Source organism: Plutella xylostella, chromosome Z (assembly GCF_932276165.1).
Source record: "Plutella xylostella chromosome Z, ilPluXylo3.1, whole genome shotgun sequence".
NCBI lineage: Eukaryota > Metazoa > Arthropoda > Insecta > Lepidoptera > Plutellidae > Plutella > Plutella xylostella.
In genome coordinates, this window is record NC_064012.1 from 9,262,236 (window position 1) to 9,281,423 (window position 19,188).

Sequence of the window (19,188 nt, forward strand, 5' to 3'; positions counted from 1 at the left end):
ACCACCAGGGAGCTCCACCCAATACAAAAAAAAAAAGAATTTTCAAAATCGGTTCATAAACGGCGGGGTAATCGGTGAACATACATAAAAAATATATATATAAAAAAAAAGATCCCGACGAATTGAGAACCTCCTCCTTTTTTTGAAGTCGGTTAAAAATATATTTAATTTTCAAAAAAAACGGGAAGATATCACCGCCACCTTCAAGAAAGATCAATTTACTGAGCTAACCAGTCGGTTTTAGTCATAGAACGGATTTAAATTACCTGCGTTTGTGTGATATGCATCTAATAAGACAGTAATTTCTATGCGTAGCTTTTCTAGAAAAAGAAATATTTCAATAGTTTCCCGGGTTCACCAGGTTTTTAGACAGAGTTGCATGATCGGTCCCGTAAGAACATTGGTTTGTTACAAAAGAGTTTTTATATAAAATTATTGATAATTTTCTTGACTTTAATTCTAAAATAACTTATTCAACATGTTTACTTACTGCCAGTTTCTATAACTCTATCTATCCATAACTGGTAGTTACTTTCATACGATTTTGACATAATCAAAAGTAACAATCTGTCAAAATCGTATGAAAGTAACTACCAGTTAAGGATAGATAGAGTTATAGAAACTGGGAGTAAGTATTTTCGAAGGTTTTTGCAAGTATATAAATATGATAAAATTAACATTTAAAATAAACGGTAATAATACCCTCAATGATAGAAGCAGTTGATGGTATTACCGCCACCCCGTGACGATTGCTACCTGAGCTGCGGCGCTCCGTTAGGTGTGTTTTAAACTTTCGATAATTCTTGACTGCCTCGACGTACAGATACCTACGGTTTTGGTATCATTGTTTAGCTTATTTCAAATAGTTTTAAATTAATACATAAAAATATCATCGAAGGGGGCTATTTTCAAAGTAAATGTAAATTTTTAAATAATTTTTTTTTTGCGCCAATAAATTAGATTAGGTGCTTTTAACTTATTTTATGTACCTTTTTAGCAGTTGTGGATATTTTTATTGGATACAAATGGCTATTTGCCGATGAAATCATTTTATTTCATGTCCGTAAGGCGTTTAATTAAATCTCGAGATATGATTTGTTATGAAAACTAAGTACCTATCTAAAACTTTAAAATGGCCGCCATTTCTAGAATATTTAGATTTGACCCCACACATGGGGGTTTTTTCATCGATGAAATTACTCGTAGAATCAACCCTTAAAGTTTGTTGGGTCCGAAAAACAACACACTGTATAATCGTATACAAAAATATTATATTTAATGATCAACCAAAACCCTTTCTTTTCGATCTTCAAAGTCAAAAATGGCTTAAAGATGGCGGTAATACCTGCATTTACGTTAAAATTAAATATTGTACAATATTCGTTATAGTAGGTATAGGTTAGCTACGCACTACAAGTAAATTTTCATGATTTTTGGTTACAATCGACCGACCATCATCTCGAAATAGCTATGAGCTGCCCCCCCCTAGCTGAAATCCTGGGTACGCCCTTGCACAAGTTAATAGTTCATAACATTAAGATAATGACAAAAATATATAGCTGCTTGCATTATGTGTTATGCTATGGCTGCGTATAAAATAGATTAAGTCAGTGGTAGCTTACAGTATACTTTGTAAATAAAAGCTTAGGCCTGGGTCTCCTATTTTATGCTATATGCGGCGTCCGACTTTGGCGTAAACGTTTCTGTCAACGTCCTATGGCCTACCTACGGCGTCTACGCGCCAACGTCGGCGTGTGAGGGAGACCGCATCAGTACATTTCTATAGTGAGCATCGTGACGCGGCCTACGGCGTGACGCCGGACGCGACCTACGGCGTAAATAGGAGACCAAGGCCTTAAGCCGTATGACGGCAGTCAAATCCATACATTTTACCTGTCAGTAGTTGATTTTCAAGTAAAAATTAACTTTATTCACGAGACATAAGTAACTGTCTGTCAATCAAACGTCATAGGGCTCTTGCTATATTTCACAAAGGATAATACCTAACATTCAACAATTTACAACCCTACCTAACTAATAAAATTGGCCCATACATGATGAATGGATACACAGTTTTAAGGTACAAAAATACGTTAAATCCATTTATTTTGCTAGTTCTATTTATACCGTTATTTTGCTATTATTGTACAATTAGTTCAACAAACTACATTAGCATTTAAAGCATAAACACAACAAATACCTTTTCAGGTGGTAATAAATAACTATCAGTAGAATAACAATATCTATATGTTTTACTAAATATATATATTTTTATCTACATTTTATTGAAAATATTTATATTAAATGACTCATTTCCTTATCGACAGATGTGAAAACTTAACATGGGTCTTTTTTACAGTAATAGTGAAACGCATAGAGAAAATAAACTACGATATAGTGAAACGTTTCAAGCTAAGGTCGTTTGACATACATTATGTAATTTACAAAACTATCTTAGCCAGAAAACTGAAGTATATGGGGCATAGCAGTGCCACCAAGTAAATGTTTCTCACAACAACTGTAGATAATAAAGAGTAATGTAAAAAAAAAACTTGTAAAAACACAAAAATATTATTACCACAAAAAAACTGGATCTAGGTGTACAGTCGAACTATAAAGTCCTGTTTGTGGTTAGAGGAAAGTTTTGATCGTTCTTGTTCATTACCAGCCACAATATAGCCCTCTTGAATGAGACCTGAACAGATTCAATACCATGCGTAATCCTACAAAAAACTACAAATCATGTTACAAGGAGTAACTAAAACAATCCATCATAATATAAATAAAGAAATTCAACTAAAATAACAATAAGAAAAGTGCCTTTTTGGTTATTCAATGATACTTAGGCCTAATTTCACCATCCTCCGTCAGTCTTCAGTTCATGTATTTAGTCAGAGTTGTTAGTCAGAGTATGGTAAAATTTTATCTTTTATAATTGAAATATTTTATCAAAACTATGTGCTTAGATATAAAACAAATCTACTCAATTTATTACCAACAACATTTTGTATTATATCAAATAGCTGTTGTTCTATCTATACAATGTATTTTAATTAACTATTTACATTATTCGTATTTATAAATTTAAACTATTTGTCTTTCTAGAGGTATAAAACATTTAAGGCAGTTTACAGTTACATCGCTTATTTTATAACTAATGCATGCAGATACTTGTCAATACTTACATTTTAGTGGCCACTATGGTTTATTTCATATACCTACACCAACAGCATTTTTAAAATATACAGATTACTGTCATGTTGTCTCAAAAACAAGTGTAGGCAGTGCAAGATTTAAATAGATATTACAAAGGAAAAAACTACCTATGCTATTCAATCTTCTAAAATGTAGAAAATTGCAACTAACCATACATCTATTATTGTACGGAATCAGTACGATTTTAATCATATTTTTCAATACACCTTGCTCGATTACTATCTTTTCTGGACTGTGTGCATAATATAAAAATATTTTTTTTAGTGGCCTTATTTCATTAATAAAAAAGAATTGGATATTGACTCGCATCAATATCTAATCCTTTCACTCTACTGTAGTGACAAAATTTCGCCCAAGCATCACAATGTATCATTCCCTTGTATATGGAAACATGGTCCTTGGCTAGGAAGCCCTCATGCAAATCAACAGATGCCTATCAAATTTTGACAAAAGTACAAAAGGTTGATCTATGAATATTGAAAATCAACCTGCAAGTATTGAACGATCTTCCGCAATAACAAAGGCACATAACTGCAACTAATGTGTCTTATCGTCTATTCATCACCTTCGTCACTTACATATCTACAGCTATTTACAAACTATATACACTGCACGCTCTTCGCTTACGACACTAAAATTGAATGTCCCCATACAGTTCGTCGTCCGAACTGTATGCTTCCTGTTAGAGGTCTTCTTGCGAACTGTCTTCGCAGTTCTGTTTGTGAGCGTCCCAGCGCTCGGAGAGGGAGGGTCACTTGAGGTAGCAGCTGTACAGCATGTGCGAGTGCGAGGTGTCCCGCTCCTGCTCCATGAGATGGATGAGGTCGCGCTGGTTGATGCGCTTCAGCCGGGTGCGCAGAGCCATCTGGCTGCGGCTGCTCTGTGAACGCAAGGCGACGGTTTTGTTGTAGTATTTAGTTTTATCTCTAAACATGTTGGCATTTATGAGAAGCTCAGTCCTATACCTTTTATAAATGCTTACTCTTCCAATACATTACTCATCAGGTAGCCAGTGAGGAATACTAGAACAGGAATAAGGTTTGTCAAACCGTGGTGAAAAGATCAGTCAGTAGGATTAGTTGTCAGTTGCTGCCCAGGTTAGGCTGGACGCGGGACAACCTGGCAAAATTTGCAAATGATTAAAACTGCACAGGATCAGAATATGGAAGAAAAAAGGGTTTCTTGATCAGCTGTGGTATAATAAATAGGCTATTAAAAATCTCCAGTTCCTTGTATTCAGCATAGAGCAGTTAAACTACACTCACCATGCCGAAGTTGGACTGCGAGCTTGTCGTGTTAGCGGAGTCGCCGCCGCCGTTGCTGCCGCCCTCCAGTTTGGGCTTCTTGCGCGGCCCGATGGCCTGCAGAGCCGTCAGGTTGGCCTCGCGTTGGCGGAGCTCTTCTAGCTCGGCGCGCTGCATTTCCTTGGCCTGGGGAGAAAGACAGGTTTTGGTAAGTAGATGCTTCATTAATTGGACAAAATGTAAAGCCGAACCATTGCGCCTGAAGGGTAAGTGTAGGGCCTAAGTGGCCATAATGATAGCCTACCGAAGATTCTAGATGTCCACAAGTTGCAATACAATTCAGATTACTATAGTTCATGTAAATAATGCATCTTGACTCAAATTGCCATAGATGCATGTTGCATTAATGAACGAATGATAAGAAGCGCTTCTCTGCTGCAAGCAATAGAAGAATAGCGACCGAGCAGTATTAGCACACCAATGGCGCCCGCGGTTTCAAAAATCTGATTTCTGGGTCACCGTGAATATGGTAAACAGAAAGTAAATATACCTTGGCCTTCAGTTTAGCCTGCTCGGGATCCTCGTTCTTGGAGCGGGACTTGGCGGCCCTCAGCAGCAGCTCGCGTTCGGAGTCCTCACGCCGCTTCTTCTCCACTCTGTCCAGCTCTTCCAGGAACTTTAGTTGCCCCTTCACGTCCTGAGTCACCTCGTATTTGGAGTCGGCCTGTAATAATTAGGGTTGTGGTTCGGTGAGGTATACTTAACGCGAGTTTGGGTAGAGGGTGATTGTTTTTGGAGGTAATATTTGAAAGTGAGAATATACATACACTCAAACCTTGATAGACTGTTGGAAATTAGCTACAATGGTTTGAGTCAATTATGAGTTAGTTATAATAAATCACTATTTTAATACCATAAGGGTGTAAGATCTTCATGAGCTTTCAATATATTCGTTCTTGTCCTAAGACAGAAAGAGCCCCTTATCCAAAGGGAGAGTAGTTTGTAAAAATCAGAAAATTTTATATTTATACGAAGAATAAAAACATTAGTACTTTTGTGTTATCTGCAGTATTGAAGTGGTCATTAAAGCTGAATGCATTATTTATTTTTCGCCATTTTAGCTAACAAGTAGTGTAATAAATCAAAGTATAATATTGTTGGTAATCGTAAAAAGAACGCAGCTGTTGGTTCGCCAAAGAGTACAAGTTGTAAACTGCAAAACAAAACGCACGCAAGAAAAGTACTTATATTAAAATCAATTTATCCGAACCGCCGCGCTACTAATAAAATGATACGCCAATGATTCACGGAAGGATAAATGTGAAAGAGAACCGCTTGGCAAATGATTCAAATCTCATATTTATCAACATACTAGGTGCTACCGCGAGCTTCGCTTCGCCTTAAAAAGTTTTTCCGTGGCAATACCGCGATAAAACGTAGCCTATGCGTTAATCCAGGGTGTCAGCTAACTCCATACCAAATTTGGTTAAAATCGGTTTAGCCGTTTTGACGTGAAGAAGTAACAAACATACATACATACACACAAACATCATAAATTTCGCACAAGATATAAACATTTGATATAAACAACCGCAGCTTTCTATTAAAAACTAGAAAACGCCCAGCTGCCAGCGATTGAATGCGTCAGAGCGTTAATGAAAAACAAACTGACATACAAATGACGGAATTATAAGCGTTCGTATAATTCGCGAACCTTTACCTAACAATGAGTAAAGGTCGTAAGGGTTTAATTTTACTGATGCTGTTTTAGTATACTTCGAAGTTTATATCATACACATGCTGTATTGATCATAACTATAGACAGATTGTATTGATCATAAATTCAAGAACAAATTGTTACTTGACAGAGAGGAACAGTTCATTAGCTAAAACGTTCTGTAACTTTTGTATGAATAAGGAGGATAGATTTTGGCTCCAAATTTAATCTTGCCACTTGGCGCAATCGCCTTTATTCGGAGAATGGATAAATACTTTTTGTGCTGCTGATTTCGCCATTGCTGATGATATAAATTCATATAAATATATTAGAAAATCGCAAGTTGCTTATAAATAATTACTAGAAGTTCAAAAGTTTAATCTTGCAGCAATACGATATTGAACATCGGTATTAAAATATGGCCAGCAGGATATCATTGCATTTCAGTCAGTAAGATGCAAGACCGATGACGAAAGACAAATAGAGAGTGTTGTGGGGCTCCTTGTGGCCGGCCTTTGTCCAGAAGTGGATTAGAGATGATGACTATTAAGAAATAATTTAATAAACACAATAATCAGGACATTCGCTAATGTATAAATTTAAATGGCAAGAACATCAAAGTAAGTTCTGTTCACAATGCAGTTTTTTTTGGAAAATTAGGTAATGATAGAAAAAATCTATTGAGTATCGCAACGTTAACGCTCAGCTAAGTATGCCTTCGCGGGGTAAGCAGACGCATATTTCAATGTTATGTTAGTCTCGAATCACTTTTATATGTATAAGATATTGGCAGGACCTTTTTTTATTAGGCACATTCAAGGTCCGGTAGTAAATAGGTACGTGTGTACGTCTTTGCTGTCTAGGAGTACACCAAGCATGCATTTTTTTAAATATTACATTTCGCTCATAAAGGCCTAACGCCAGCAAGACATACTACGCAAGCTTAAAGGTACATACGACCGTGAATAAAGAAACAGTATAAAAATGGCGAATAGACTCCCGCTATATTTCCCGTTTCTTTATTTTCGGAAATTATAAACGAGGCGCAAGCACATACCACAGATAACACAATGTACTCGTCTATACTTACAATAATATTTATACTCACATGCAAAATGCAAACATAAAACGAAAAATCAATCATGTGCAAAGGTAATCCTCAAAATCTCAAATGTGACTTTGCTGTATTCACATTTCACGGTGTTCTGTGTTTTGGAGGGCGCATTTACTGTCATTTATTGTCACACCGAAAAATATTCATTCTCTTTGAAATCTGTCTGGGAATCGAACCCCGGTTTATCGACAAAACCCTCAGCATATAGGATTATTTTCATATGGTTGTTTCTGAATTTAAACACAAAGCCACAACAGCCTGTAACAAGGTAGCCTTCAATCTTATTAGTGAATTAGCTCATAGGTCTCTCCAGGACTATAGGTTGGTCTAGATTGCATAACAGCAACTGCTACTCGATGACTCCTGCATGCAGGTTTTTACGAAAACGGACAAAGTTACTGGTCATCTCTGTTCTCTTTTCATTTTATCAGTTTTCATAAAATGCAAAAAACCATGAACGTATACACGTAGAAATAATTATGTTAGAAATATTATTATATCAACGTATGAAACAGCCCGGAGGCGATGGTAGCGAGCTTCCTACATTGTACACGTCCAACTACTAGCATTCCCTACGCAAAAACAACATCAACCATAATGGCACCTTAATAACCATGTCAATCCTGTGCTGCGCAATGACCGCCAGTTTCTCCACAATGTTCTTCAGTCGTTCGTGGACCGCATGGCTGATGAGGCCAGTGACCTCGGCCGAGGGTTCCTCCAGCCCGTGCGACGCGGCCGCAATCTTCAGCCGGCTCTGCATCGCGGCTGACGGGACCAGGCACTCGTCCTTGCATGATCTGGGGAATGAGGGTGGGGTTATGTTAGAACAGTGGAGCAGTTGACACGACTTTTAACATGGCTTCGGTGACATAAGTCGCTCGAAACTGGTTTCCTAGTGGAATAAGGATGCTCCATGGTATATGGTATGAATGGCACATCCTAGACATGATAGTGTATGATGGCATTGTGTAATTATAGTAGAGTCATAAATCATAATATTTCAGATTTGACCTCTTATGTAAGCGTATTCGAGAGTAGCGAATGCTATTCTTACAGGAATAGCACCGTAATGTAGGCGCATAATTTGAATCAGTCTTACCTGATTTGCGTGCCGATGAGCTCAGTGGATCCGAGGATCCTCTGCGATTCCTCTGCCAGGTTGACACCACCCATGGCGGCTACATCGTTGATGTCGTCGTCACCTGCCATTTTGTCGTCTGAAATGTAAAATTTCAAGGTTTATTTTAACTTGTTACACAATCACCGATTCGAAAACTCACAGTCATCCTAACCTACAGCTAGTGACATACACCGACTAGCTAAGAAGAACATAGGAACGATACTCACATCTCATAAAGGTCCACTGTTGGACATGTTCTTGCAAGACTGGGGGATCACCATGTTAAAAAATAATGAAGCCAACACCTATAGCCTGTGTCAAACTTTGCATCGAACAAAGATCTTCCGAGGCCAAGAAACGCCGCCGTAAATTATACAGGGTGCAATAATCATTCATCAAATAAAACAAACATTACCAGCGAACTGCTGAGACGAGTACTGAGACGTAGCTTTCTTCTCCTTGTCCCGCAGTAGTGACTTGCCCGGCGTGAGCACAGTGGACAGCGCGGCAGACGGCTGGGGCGACCCTCGGTAGCCCTTGCCCAGGGACATGGAACTCTTCGGCGAAGACACCTTGTTCACCTTCAAAGGCTGCGACTGAAGCGGCGTATTCTGTAAAACGGCAATAGTACCGCCCGGTTTCTGCAATTGTTTTGGCAGTTGCTGAAATAGGTTAGGCACGGACAACACCAATTAAAAGAATGCACCATGCACAAAATGAAAAGGTAATAATCAAAATAATTAGCGAAGCGGTTTGGTTGAATTGAAACAAATTGGAACGAAATGTTCGACACAATGGAACGCAGGCAACGTCTAATCAAGACAATCGGCTGGGGAACTGTGAGGCTGTTGAGTTATGGTTCACGAGATGTGACCCTTCGATATATCGATGTGGGGCATGGTTGCGGTAGTGTGGCGTTTACGTATAGATGCTCAACAAAGAACATGATTGAAAAATTGCATTCGGCACTTGGCATGAAAACGAACTGAATAAATTGATTGACGAGCAAGTGCCATGACTAACATTTTCATACTCTTACAATAATAAAACAATAAGGGTTTAACGAAATGTGTTGGCTGAATTGGATAAAAGTATTTGACGATCATGCACACTTTACAATATACTGACAAAAGCAACGACAATAATAGAAAATAATACGTAGTAAATAAAAAAATATGAAGAAAAATACCTGCGTATCATTCATCTAAAACAAACTAACGATTATGAAAATAGAAAATGAAACAAAACCTCACAACAACGTCGATAGTTTGTGAAAGTTACATGAACTCTGTAACTACACACATCCATGCACAAATTTACGTCAAGACAAAGCGAAGACACTGAATCCTATCCAGACACTCGTTTTCTTAGTTGTTTCGTAGCAATGTTATTGTGAAAATTAATCCTACGAGTAAGAGAAAAGAAAATTGTCAGGGTACCTTCATTAACTGATTTTTAAGATTTTCAGGAAAACTTCATCAACAAGAGGGTATTCAGTTGTTAGATGATATTGTACTGCATTCATTCTAACTTGGCACAAAAGATAAACAACCGAAGTGTGTTTTTTCATTTGAATTTATAAAAAATAGTTTTTTATATAAAATATAAAAACCAATGAAATACTTACTAGCAAAAATTATTAATTTCGTAATTAAACCATTTATTGTAGCTGTAGTTTGTAAGTTAATTTTATTATTTTGATTAAATAGACACACATAGAAATCTACCTTTCATACAAAGTAAGAATGAATGTACTATAGATAGAAATTATACGAAAAAAGTGGTGTTGCCTTGCATCAAATGAGATAAGTAAGATTTTTTTTATAATGTTGGTAGTGATGATAAATAAAAGTTTCCACCCCGAAGACTTTCCCGATCAGTGTTAAATATCACAATTAACAATGATGTAGTATACGAGCTCAGTATTCCATCGACCATATAATCATTACCAACTTACAAAAAAACAGACATTTGACGCAAAGGCAAAAACAGACCTTTCTGTTACAGATAATTACTAGTGCTGTTTTTCAATAGACAGATAAATGTTATCTGACGAATAAACTTGTCGCTATCACTGTCTAATACAAACTTTCAGACGCGACAGCATCAACATAATTCCCCAGATAACTTTTGTCTGGCTATTGAAAAATCAGCCCTTAAACTACAATATCGGGGAGATTGAATTGAAAACTCCGATTAAAGGAGGGGCAATGGAGACAACTAAGAAGACGGGTGTTCGACTGTTCCTCTAACCTGCGAGTTAAGGACGGACGGAAGGACCTGCATTGTGGGTGACGATATTATGCTATAGGTTTGCATCGTAGGCGAGGACGGCATCGAGCAGGGCAGCGCAGGCATCAAAGTTGTGAGGGTATGCCCATTGCTGCCGCTGCTGCCATTGCTGTCGTAATCACTCTGTATCCACACGGACCAATGTTAGTTCATTTGATTAGGTATCAAGATGCTACATAGGTAAAGATCGTAGGTATATGTGAAATAAGGCAAACGTTGAAGAGCGGTGGGCGGCAGGTTATCGGGTAACCTTTCCGCTTCTTACTAAAGAAAGAGGTTTGAATGCCGTGACTTGAGGGAACTTTACATCTACACAAAGAAATTGTATACATGGTTTGTTTATTATAACGCAGCAGCTGGGATATCGAGTAGCCATGGTAGGCCATAATAAGAACATTACGCTATTCACGTCAAAGGATCCGCTAGCCCGTCTGCCATGTTAATATATAACGAACCACAGTTCACAGTGAATTCATAATTTTTTCACAAAAGTGAGCCCTCTGCAGATTTGCAGAGTCCAACGCTCGTACTTGCAGAATATAAAAGAAGGCTTTGCGTTAGTCACTGAATGACCATATTTTGAAAGTAGCTGTAACTACAGAAGAACTGTTAACAATACGGTATATGATATGGAACTTCTCAAGAGCACAACAATATCCGTTTTAAATTAGTAGTCAATTCAGTGGTTCACACCATGTGAAGTCCACTATATATTTGCTTGAATAACAACTGAACAAACTGCCTTGTTTTATATTGAGATCCACAATAGTCATAATAAACATCAACAAGAAGTTATCAAAACGTAATTTGACAGTCATGCACACTTTTCAATTTACTAACGAAAGCGAAAAAAAAAAGTTACGTAGTAAAGAAAATATACCGAAAGAAAATACTTAAAAAAAACCATCATGAAAATAGCAAACGATTTTAACAAAAACTAACATAAACGTCAATAGATCGTGATAGTTACATTATCCTGTAACTACACACATTCATACACAAATTACGGTAAAGACAAAGCGAAGACACTGAATCCTCATATTCTTAGTTGTTTCTTCGACACCACTCAATAACATCTACGAAGCAATGTTATTGTGTCATAAAATTATAGGGTAGGTACCTAAACAAAAAAATGTTTTTCCAATTTTCTTTGATTTTTTTAACGCAAAGATATTACCCATGAATTTTTTGATTACTGAAAAGCCCTTTCTTTTACAGAAAATATCCCGACATTTACACCCTGAACTGATTCTAGGGGACTTGACCGATAATTCCGTTTGGGGAAAGGACAATGGAGACAACTAAGAAGACAAGTGTTAGTTAGTCTAACCTGGGAGTTAATGACCTGCATTGTGGGTGACGAGATAATATTATAATGCATCGTAGGCGAGGACGGCATCGTGCAGGGCATGAGGGTTGTCAGGGTATGCCCATTGCCGCTGCTGCCATTGCTGTCGTAATCACTCTGTGTCCATACGAATCATTGTTAGAATCTGTTTTTTAACCTCAGATGCTAAATTGACAGATTCTGAACGGTTCATCAACAGTTGATTGTCCCGCGGAGTCCCGCCAATAGAATGATACCTCACTTAATCGCGGGTCCAACCCGGGTTCGTCTGCTGATGAACCGTTCAGAATCTGTCAATTTAGTATCTGAGAAAAAAAAACAGACAATAGTACATTTGATAAGGTATCAAGATATGTAGGTATAGATAGATCATATATGATGACATCAGTCGAAAAGAGCGATGGGCTTTGTGAGCTTTCAGCTTCTCACTAAAGAAAGTAGTTCTGAATGCCGTGAAGTTACAAGGACAAATTTCGGCATTGTGAGGAAACCTCAAACATTACAACAGAAAGAAATTGTATAGTTGTTAATTATAACGGAGCAGTTGTCATAGCAGTAGTCGTGATTGGCCATAAGAACTTTACGCTAATCACGTCATAGGATCCGCTTGCCCGTCTGACACGTTAAATTAAAACGAACCACAGTTCACCAGGCTTTCGTGAATTCATAAAGGTTTCACTAGAGTGAGCCCTCTGCAGACTACAGAGTCCAACGCTCGTACTTATAGAATATAAAAGAAGGTTTTCACAATAGTCATAATAAACATCAACAAGAAGTTAGCAAAATGTGTTGACTAAATATCAAAACGTAATTTGACAGTCATGCACACTTTTCAATATACCAACGAAAGCAAAGAAAATATAGTTACGTAATAAAGAAATATACCGAAATAATTCAGTTTAAAAAATATAAATAAGCTATCATGAAAATAGAAAACGATTTTAACAAAAAGTCACATCAACGTCGATAGATCGCGAAAGTTACATTCCTGTAACTACATACATTCATACACAAATTACTGTCAAGACAAAGCGAAGACACAGAATCCACTGAATCCTATCCTGCCACTCATATTCTTAGTTGTTTCTTCGACACCATTCGATAACATCAACGAAGCAATGTTATTGTGTCATAAAATTATAGGGTAGTTTACCTAGGACAAAAAAATATGTGAGTATTTCCTATGTTCATTAACTTTTTTCAATACAAAGATTTCGATGAAATTTTTGATTACACGCTCAAAAGTAGCTCTTTTTTTACAGAAAATGATTCGAGGGGACTTGACTGATAATTCCGTTTGGGGAAGAGACAATGGAGACAACTAAGAAGACGGGTGTTCGTCTGACCTGGGAGTTAAGGACCTGCATTGTGGGTGAGATTATATTATAATGCATGGTAGGCGAGGACGGCATCGTGCACGGCAGCGCAGGCATCAACGTGGTCAAGGTATGACCATTGCTGCCGCTGCTGCCATTGCTGTCGTAATCACTCTGTATCCATAAGGAATGCAAAATGTTACATATAATCACTCTTACGCTGAAGGAAAACATCGTGAGGAAACTCGCAATAATGCATTATTTACAAAAAACACTTTTTTTTTGGTTCACCAGATTTTATTATTATTACTACTACATTTCTAAGGGCTGATTTTTCAATGGACAGATAAGGGTTATCTGTGGAATAATTCTGATGCTGTCGCGTCTGAATGTTTGTATTAGACAATGACAGCAACAATTTTATTCCTCAGATATAATTTATCTGACTATTGAAAAATCAGCCCTAATAATAATAAAACCGGCGGACATAATCTGTTGGGTAACAAGAAATACAATTTTTACACAGTTACGATATGGCTATGTTATATCTACAAAACAAAAACCCCAACGGTCTTACTACAAAAACTAGTTAAACGTAAAACAGAGGGCTTCAAACCATAGTTAAACAATATTAAAACTGTTTTGGTAATACGCAAATGTCTGAACCCAAAAACCACAATGGATCAGCATGATGGACTTATTATTAACAGTGTGTTAATACGTTAGTCGAAAAACATAATAAAATTATGTTACAACTTTACAACCATTGGCCAATTAGTATAATTATTTATTAATGAATTTTAGCAATATCTACAAACTGATATAATTTCACGCATATTAGATTGCTACTTACCAAGTGCATATTTGTGCCAGCCAAGGTGGCCTGGGCTGGCGGAGTCGGTCCAGTGGAAAACGCCACATGGGGCGACGGGGGATTGATGCCTTCAATTATCAACTCTTTCGTCACTAGCGACTGCCGCAGTAGTGGCAAGCTTTTCTGTAACAATGAACTACAGAGTAAGAAAAAAGGAAAATTTGGTGTCTATTTCATTATTGATGAATTTGGATAAGTTACTATGATTCGACCGTGAAAGATAACGTTTTGTAGAAGAGTTTTCGTACTTAAGGGTCGTTCACACAGCCCGGCTTCATGAGGAAAGTCGGTTTTAGTCAGTCTTAATATTTTGAATGAGGGCAGTTACCTTGAGAAACCCTATAAGACACGGTTGTGGGCTGGCGTTGAGCAGTCGCTCGAGCCTGTCGCAAAACTCCTCGGGCTCCACTTGAGCGTCTATCAACTCCTGGATGAGATTCCGGACATTCCTCTCGACAGACTTCGGCTCTTTACTGGACAAGTCCAAGAGATTCGCGAGAAAGTTTCTGCACTTCTCCTTTGTGTTATCTGAGGGTTTCTGTTGGATGGAGAAATAATTTAGGAATAGGTTATATTATTATTATGACTAAGTACATATTTATAATAAAAAAGAAGCCAATAGATTGTGTGAGGATGGTCAAGGACTGGTGATTGGGCCAACACTCTTTTGGGTAGAAATAACATCAACAAGTTGGCAGCAATTAATGTTTAGTGTATTATACGCAATGTGTAGACACACAACGATAACGAGTTGTCGAGTGTATCGAGACCAAAAATAGACAAAGGTAGTCCAAGACGCTATCGCCCGCTGGGGCAACAACCTTAGAACAGCACCGATACATAGTCGTAGCCGGTAATAGTAAGAAGGGCGCTATATGAAATCTTCGTCAGGAGGACCTCCAAGCTGAGCGACCACCGAGTACTAAACTACACAAAAAGTAAGGCTAGCATAAAAACCTGTGTGGTGACGGCGGGCTGCGAGACGGGCGATGGCGAGGCTACGGAGGCGGCCACCATGGGCGCGGGCACGGGAGACCCGGCCATCTGCTGCGGCTGCATCTGCGGCGTCGCCACGCTCGTCGACACGGTCGCCACACCAGGGTGCTGCGGCAAACAACCACCGTCACTCAACGCGCCACGCTCGCAACTACAACCCTCCATGCGTCCGCTAACAACAAGCTTCTTCTAGAACTCTCAACTGTACGTACTCAAGCTTCAGTCATTAGGTATTTATATTCATCAATCTATAGGTACTCCTATTTATTGTACTAGAATTAATTAGATATATAATCTAGGCTTATAATTAACAACTAACATCCAACTACAATATCGATCAACGACATCGAATGAAACTATTATAATCATGCATATAAGTTTGAACTTACCTTAGTGCATGCACCGTCACCGAAAAAACTATTTTCATTGATCATTCATGCGTGATACATACTTGGTGATGAATTAGAAAAACAACCAAGAGGAAGAATTGGACAATTTCATTTGTTTGTACAGTTTTTTTTTCGGTTGTTAAAGCGAACGCGAGTTTAGAAAGTTTCGAAATTGTCCAATGTTGGTAGTAGGTGTTGAGTAGAGTGGTGGGTTGCGGTGGCGCTAGGCGGTGCCTACTTACGGCCGGCACGGTCGACAGGCGGATGGTCTGGCCCGGGGGCGCAGCGAGCGTGCTGGCCGCAGGCGCCGGCCCCACCCTCAGCAGCTGGTACTGACCATTCTCAGTCTTTAACAACAAATGACCCTGCTGCCCCGGTTGTAGACCTTGTAGTGTTTGCAGCGTTATCTAAAAATGAACGCTCTTTTTCAATTCATCCAATGAGGCGTTTCTTTTTTCGACTTTTTTTTTTTATTGATTCGACTAAGGTTGTGTAATAATTTTGTTATAAGAATGAATTTAAAGCAGGTCATTTGTTAGATAAAAAAATCTAATGAATGAACGATGTAGACGAATGGTAAACATCTATTTGTGCATATTGAAACATATAAGTTCAGAGACACACAAGGCTCCCGTATGGAATAGATCAAACTTAAATAGCCCATTTAGTTTTCTAAGACTATTATTTTACCTACCTATGTAAAATATGTTTTTGAACTGTTTTTTTGTTTGATTTTTTCAGTAGTTGCATTTCATGACTCCTTACTCAAGATTTTGTATGAAACAAACTGGCTGATGCAGCCAGGGTAGATTCAATCCTTACTATATACAATTCCACGGGGAAAGACATCTGATCAGATGTCTCATCAATGCATCAATCAATGTAGGTATCAATACAAATAAAAACCACCCTTATTTGAATGGTTGATGTCTTTCCCCATGGAATGGGATATGGGATATATGAAAAGTGAGAATGTTAAAATAATATTCTGCCTCAACAGTTATTATAATTTATTGTGTATCTGTACATAGATGTGTATCATACTGATAGATTCATCCAAAATACAAAAAGCATATGGTACCCTTTCTATAATTTTTTGTTAAGTTTTCCTTCAATATATTATTATATTATAGTCTGGTCTGACTTACTCCTAATCAATTTTGGTTATGAAATGATTATGAGAATTTTTCATTTGAAATTCGCTATATTAATCGCATATTATAACTTAATTCGCAAAATAGCATAAAATTGATTTGTTTACATTTTATCAAATAAAATTGTCTAGTATAATGTTGGTCTAAAATCACATTAAATTAAAATAACTATCTACACATTGAAATATTATAAAAAGTGTCCAGTTTTTGGGATAATTCCTTGCAGCACAGCTATCATAATATACACATAAATATAAAATGACAAATCAGTAGTTCCTCTCCTCAGATCCACATATCTAATATTTTTTCTTAAATGAAATAAGGTTAAAGTAATTACAAAGCTAAATTATTGAAGACATAAAATGACTTCACAAAACTAATTTTGATTGAAATTTATTGATACCATTCACTTTGTAATCACTCAAACTAACTACAAGTTGTAAAAGAAATTCAACTTGTAAACTATGTACAGAATAGCCATGGTTTCTAAATTACAAACAAAAACATACCTATTTGTTTATATTAATTAGACCAAATGTCACCATACTAGTTTGAATTTTTTTATTTCATCACTATAACTAAAATAAATATCTTACAGGATTATAATTTTCCACCACTGTATAAAAAAACAAAAAGTTTAATAATAACAGTTATAATAAGATAAAATAGTAAAATTTTATAAAATAATTTTACATCACTAGAATTATATCTAGTCTCCTAAGATAAAGTAAAAAAAAGTGTGCCTTAAGTTTGATCTATTACACATGGGTCACATGTATGTAATTGTTAACAATGGCTGTATGCAGGAAGGGACCACCAACATGAAGGATGATTATTGTGTGATGGTGAAACTTATAAGACTTCACCACGAAGCAAAGCCTTATAAATAACAGTAAAAAACCTATTTACTTAGTATAAGTACAATTATAAGCAAACAACATTTAACATAGAGGTTACTGAACTGAGTGATTTGTTTGTACACATGACTGTTAAAGATTAGTAGTGTGGTTCATCTATTTTTATATTGTTAATTAATACCTGGTTGAACACCATTATTTGTGATCATTCAATTATGAAATTATGTAAATTTTAAATGAGGTTTAGCCAATTATTATACAAAGCATGATATTTAAACAAATATCAGATCAGTAGGGAGGGAGGTAACAGTCATCATCATCACTGGAATGGAAACATTAAGAACATGATGCGCAGCACATTGAAATTTCACATTTTATATTGTTCAAGAACAGAGGTGAAATTGTTAAGTAAATGGACATAATAGTTTAGTTTTGGGAAGTTTTGCATGCTATGTTGGTCAGATGGGGTTTTATTTTTAAAACTAAACATTTATTTATGAGAGGTGATCAGATGGTTGACTTCAGCAGTGCATGGCGCTATGTGCATAGAGTGGAGGTGGAAGCTACTCACCCCAGGCGCGGCCGGCCTCGACCCCACTACTTGCGGTGCTCCAATTACTACTCTAGGTGAAACAGTAGCCACAGACTTGGGTGCAGTCACTCCTGGTGCTCCAGGCCTCATATTTAATATTTGAACATTGGGAATTATTGTAGGCTGTGAATTGCCACCCATAGTTTGAGATGAGGGCACCACAGTTTGTCCTGCAGATTTAGTTAAGGTCATCACATTCTGTATTGAGCCAGACATGCTGGAGTTTACTGTCATGGGTACAGTTACCATACCAGGTTGTATACCCACTTGGCCCGTTGTAGTGCCTTGTTTAATGACGAGCGGTGGCTGCATGGTCAAAGATTTGTTAAAGTTCTGGTTAACACCGACACTTGCTTGCGGCACGCTTTGAATAAAGTTCTGAGGAGCTAGTCCTATGCTTCCGTTAGACAATGAGTGTGGGATAGTTATTATATTGGATGTTACAGGATTCACTAGCGATTGTGAAGTTTGAGAGTAAATAACTTTCACGGGATCATTGCTTTTGGAAGCACTGTTCTGTAGTGATTGTGACACATTAATGTAGGTAGAATGCACTGGACCTTGTAAATTACTGTAAGAAACCCGTGTATTAGGGTTAGAAACTGCAAAGTTAACACTTTTTAGTTCGTTAGGGTTGGTTTGGCTGATTATAAATTTTTGTACGCCATTAATAGCACTTCCACTCGCGTTTACGTTATTTTGACTTTGATTATTAATTCCAATAGTATTTTGAGAAGATGACGGGGTTTCTAATTGATTTTCGAGAGACCCTACAATGGCATTTACGTCGGACTCGTCAACGTCTTTGAAAAGAGCATCTTCTAAAAATTGAGCTGACGCCATTTTCTAATGAGCCAATCATGTCATTAGTTAGTAAACCGTTGTGAATCGAAAATATTACCGGTTTTTATCTGTGAGAAAATTATTATTCTGAACCAAAAGCACTATAATAAAAT

The 19,188-nt window shown here is 37.3% G+C and overlaps 1 protein-coding gene across 7 annotated transcripts; it reads right to left on the reverse strand.

Moving 5' to 3' along the window:
- Positions 1-3,322: 3,322 nt before the first annotated feature.
- Positions 3,323-19,075, reverse strand: LOC105389688 (transcription initiation factor TFIID subunit 4). 7 transcript variants are annotated; one of them, XM_048632567.1, is made up of 14 exons: positions 18,212-19,075; positions 15,872-16,036; positions 15,202-15,348; positions 14,573-14,782; positions 14,224-14,367; positions 13,401-13,544; positions 12,037-12,171; positions 10,668-10,829; positions 8,830-9,025; positions 8,394-8,511; positions 7,905-8,091; positions 5,011-5,184; positions 4,482-4,646; positions 3,323-4,096 (listed from the first exon to the last, which is right to left on the reverse strand). In XM_048632567.1, the coding sequence occupies exons 1-14, from the start codon at positions 19,073-19,075 to the stop codon at positions 3,968-3,970; spliced, it is 2,940 nt and encodes a 979-aa protein (XP_048488524.1). In that variant the 3' UTR covers positions 3,323-3,967. The 7 variants fall into 7 exon arrangements, with proteins under 7 accessions (XP_048488524.1, XP_048488523.1, XP_048488525.1 ...); XM_048632566.1 differs by having other exon boundaries at positions 7,896-8,091; XM_048632568.1 differs by lacking the exon at positions 15,872-16,036 and having other exon boundaries at positions 7,896-8,091.
- Positions 19,076-19,188: the final 113 nt, after the last annotated feature.

What these genes read in the sequence shown, in the direction of transcription:
- LOC105389688 (XM_048632566.1), bottom strand. Translation starts at nt 19,075, where the DNA reads ATGGCGTCAGCTCAATTTTTAGAAGATGCTCTTTTCAAAGACGTTGAC. An exon ending in CGAGGCCGGCCGCGCCTGGG is followed by an intron (nt 16,037 to 18,211) that starts GTGAGTAGCTTC and finishes GTTCATTTTTAG; the next exon opens with ATAACGCTGCAAACACTACA. An exon ending in AGGCTAAACTGAAGGCCAAG is followed by an intron (nt 4,647 to 5,010) that starts GTATATTTACTT and finishes CTTTCTCCCCAG; the next exon opens with GCCAAGGAAATGCAGCGCGC.